This window comes from Gekko japonicus, unplaced genomic scaffold (assembly GCF_001447785.1).
Source record: "Gekko japonicus isolate JY-2015 unplaced genomic scaffold, Gekko_japonicus_V1.1 scaffold4075, whole genome shotgun sequence".
Taxonomy (NCBI): domain Eukaryota; kingdom Metazoa; phylum Chordata; class Lepidosauria; order Squamata; family Gekkonidae; genus Gekko; species Gekko japonicus.
This window is the reverse complement of record NW_015170394.1, coordinates 99308-101874: the sequence shown is the minus strand read 5'-3', so window position 1 is coordinate 101874 and position 2567 is coordinate 99308. Positions and strand designations below refer to the sequence as shown.

General features: G+C 44.1%; 1 protein-coding gene across 1 annotated transcript in view; it reads left to right on the top strand.

Moving 5' to 3' along the window:
* Positions 1-606: 606 nt before the first annotated feature.
* Positions 607-2567, top strand: part of LOC107116380 (microtubule-associated protein tau-like) — a 21481-nt gene continuing 19520 nt past the window's right edge. Inside the window, exons 1-3 of the mRNA XM_015418278.1 lie at positions 607-733; positions 1134-1153; positions 2178-2259. Coding sequence (XP_015273764.1) covers positions 607-733; positions 1134-1153; positions 2178-2259 — 229 coding nt within the window. The remainder of the gene's footprint in view (positions 734-1133; positions 1154-2177; positions 2260-2567) is intronic.

The window sequence follows — 2567 nt, the reverse complement described above, 5'->3', positions numbered from 1 at the left end:
AGCAGGTAGACGAACTTTAGCCTTAGATCTAAAAACGTAACTGAGTTCCCTACTTGGTTCCTTTTCTTGGCACCTTTCCTAAAAGATGACCAACCCAGTGGCCCATTAACTAGTCTGTGAGAGAGAAGTTGAAAATGATTCTAGCCTTTCCAGGCTGTAAGTAGAAAGGGACATCTGGAATTGGGACCTCCGAAATCACCCTCTAGAGGCAAGTAATGTGCATGTGTGAATTGGGGGACATGCCCAGGGAATAGCTGTAAGTCCAGAGATCCCCGGAGATCTGGGAGAGACACTAGGCCGGTTTCTGATACAGCAAACCAAAGACACATGCAAGTTACACAGCTCAAAACGCCCAGTTCAGGCCCTCTCTGGCTTGATGGCTAAGAAAGCTATAGGTGCCTTGACAGTGGTTTATCCTTTGGGCAAGTTACTCAGAACAGATAGCTAGGGAGTGTCCCCCTCCCCGAAGCCTTGGAGATGGGGCTGCCAGGTCCCCCGGGGGGGGATTGCCCACCCAAAGGGCCCCCAACCCCACCGGTCCAGATCAGGCCAGCGGGGGGAACCCCATCCCCAAAGTGCCCGGTTTGGGCTGGCGTGCCCGGCGCAATGACGTCACCTGGAAGTGACGTCATTACGTTGGGCATGTTGCCGGCCAACGCTCTAGCAATCAGCCTGGAAACTCTGTGGTACCATAACGTCCCAGGCAGGGACCGACTCTCCCCCGCTGTGCCAAGTAAGTGACTTGGCAACCCTACTTGGAGAGTTTTCCATTTGTCTCTGCTTAAATTGCGTTCCTTTTGACTATGCTGCTCACGATTGCTGTAAGCCAGTAACAACTAATCCAGACATTTTTGGTGCACCTTGTGTTGTGTCCCCTACGTGCCCCTAATTGAGTCACATGGATTGTCGTGTATGATGGTGATCGTTTCTAAATGGCTCATTCATAGCATCCGTTGTGTGTGGTGTTCAGCATCTCTCATTCCAATACCTGAAGTTTCTAATCTCTAAAAAAATGTGTATATATGCACGTTATTTTACTGGAGGTGGGGGGACAGACGGACAATGAATTTGACTCATCAGAACTTGCACTGTTGTTAGCCTTGCATGCATTAAGACTTTGTTTTCCTTTTGAGGGGAACGAATTCTGGCCACAGTATGGTTATGATCACTGCATTGTTCCAGATAACCTCCTTTCTGTCATGACTTTTAAAAGAAATATATATATATATATATATTTAAAAAGCAACCCCTTTTCAATGCACATTGACTATTTCTGTTCTTTCAGTTTTTGTGGACATAAGCCTTAAGTTTTACATCAGAAAAGGTATTTAATTTTGTTCGTTTTTTACATTTTATTCCTCTGTAGCCTCTTTTATTTGATTACACACTTTCTCCTTTTTCCCACTGTCACCTAAGAAGCTTTCAATCACGGTTGCTTTTCCACTTCTGTCCTCTGGAGATGTGATGAAAAAAAATTGTGCATGCTCTGGAAATGCAATAAAGATAATGCGAAACGCAGCCACATGTAGTGGTTCTGCAAGGGAAATTTTAAATTCTTAATAAAAAGCGATTACAGCAATAAAACAGAAGATGGCTTCCTTCTTACCTTTTGAAATATTCATCTTATCCCAAGGATCTAATCAGTGGAAACATTTTCTTGTTAACAATTGCAGTTGAAACTGCATTCCACTGAAAGCAGGAAGAAATTTCCTGAGGTGGATAAATAGTCTGCAAATAATCTGGAATAATGTGATCAACGTATGTTAGAGCCGAGGAAAGACTGAAATGTATATTTCCCCCTTAAGAGGATCATATTTAATTAACTTTGGGGATAGGAGATAATGCTGATTCGGAAGCTCTGTGTGATACTTTATAAAAAGGTATCCACTTTTATATGCTGGTCCTTGTTACTCTGAGATTGCAAAAAAAACATTTCTTAAAAATCAGAGTCTGTGCATGCTGGCTTTCAGGGGAGAATTTACTTCAACGGTCCACAGTTCCTGGTGAAAACCTTTCCTTTTGCCTGTGCCTGGTTGATTAACCTTACAGAGGGCTTTTCAAACTGCTCCGGTGTGGTTTCTGGTCTCACTTTCTGCACATCTTGGTGGGCTCTTTTAAACATTTTGAAATCCCAACCCCAAAGAAACAGCGTGTCCTTCTTCTCTTTGTCCTCGCAGATACAAATTGTTTACAAGCCGGTGGACCTCAGCCATGTGACGTCTAAATGTGGATCCTTGGACAATATTCATCATAAACCAGGTGCTGTTACCGGCCGTCTCTGTCTCTCTCTCTCCGTCTCTCTTTCTCTCTCTCTTTCTCTCTCTCTGTCTCTCTCTCTCTGTCTCTCTCTCTCTCTCTGTCTCTCTCTCTCTCTTTCTGTCTGTCTCTGTCTCTCTCTCTCTGTGTCTCTGTCTCTCTCTCTCTCTCTCTCTGTCTCTCTGTCTCTGTCTCTCAAGCATTTGTTTACTCCAAACCAAATTATTTTGGGGGGGTGTCAGAAGCATTTTTCTTTTTTTATATGTGTGTGTGTGTGTGTGTGTGTGTGTGTGTGTGTGTGCGCACGCGCA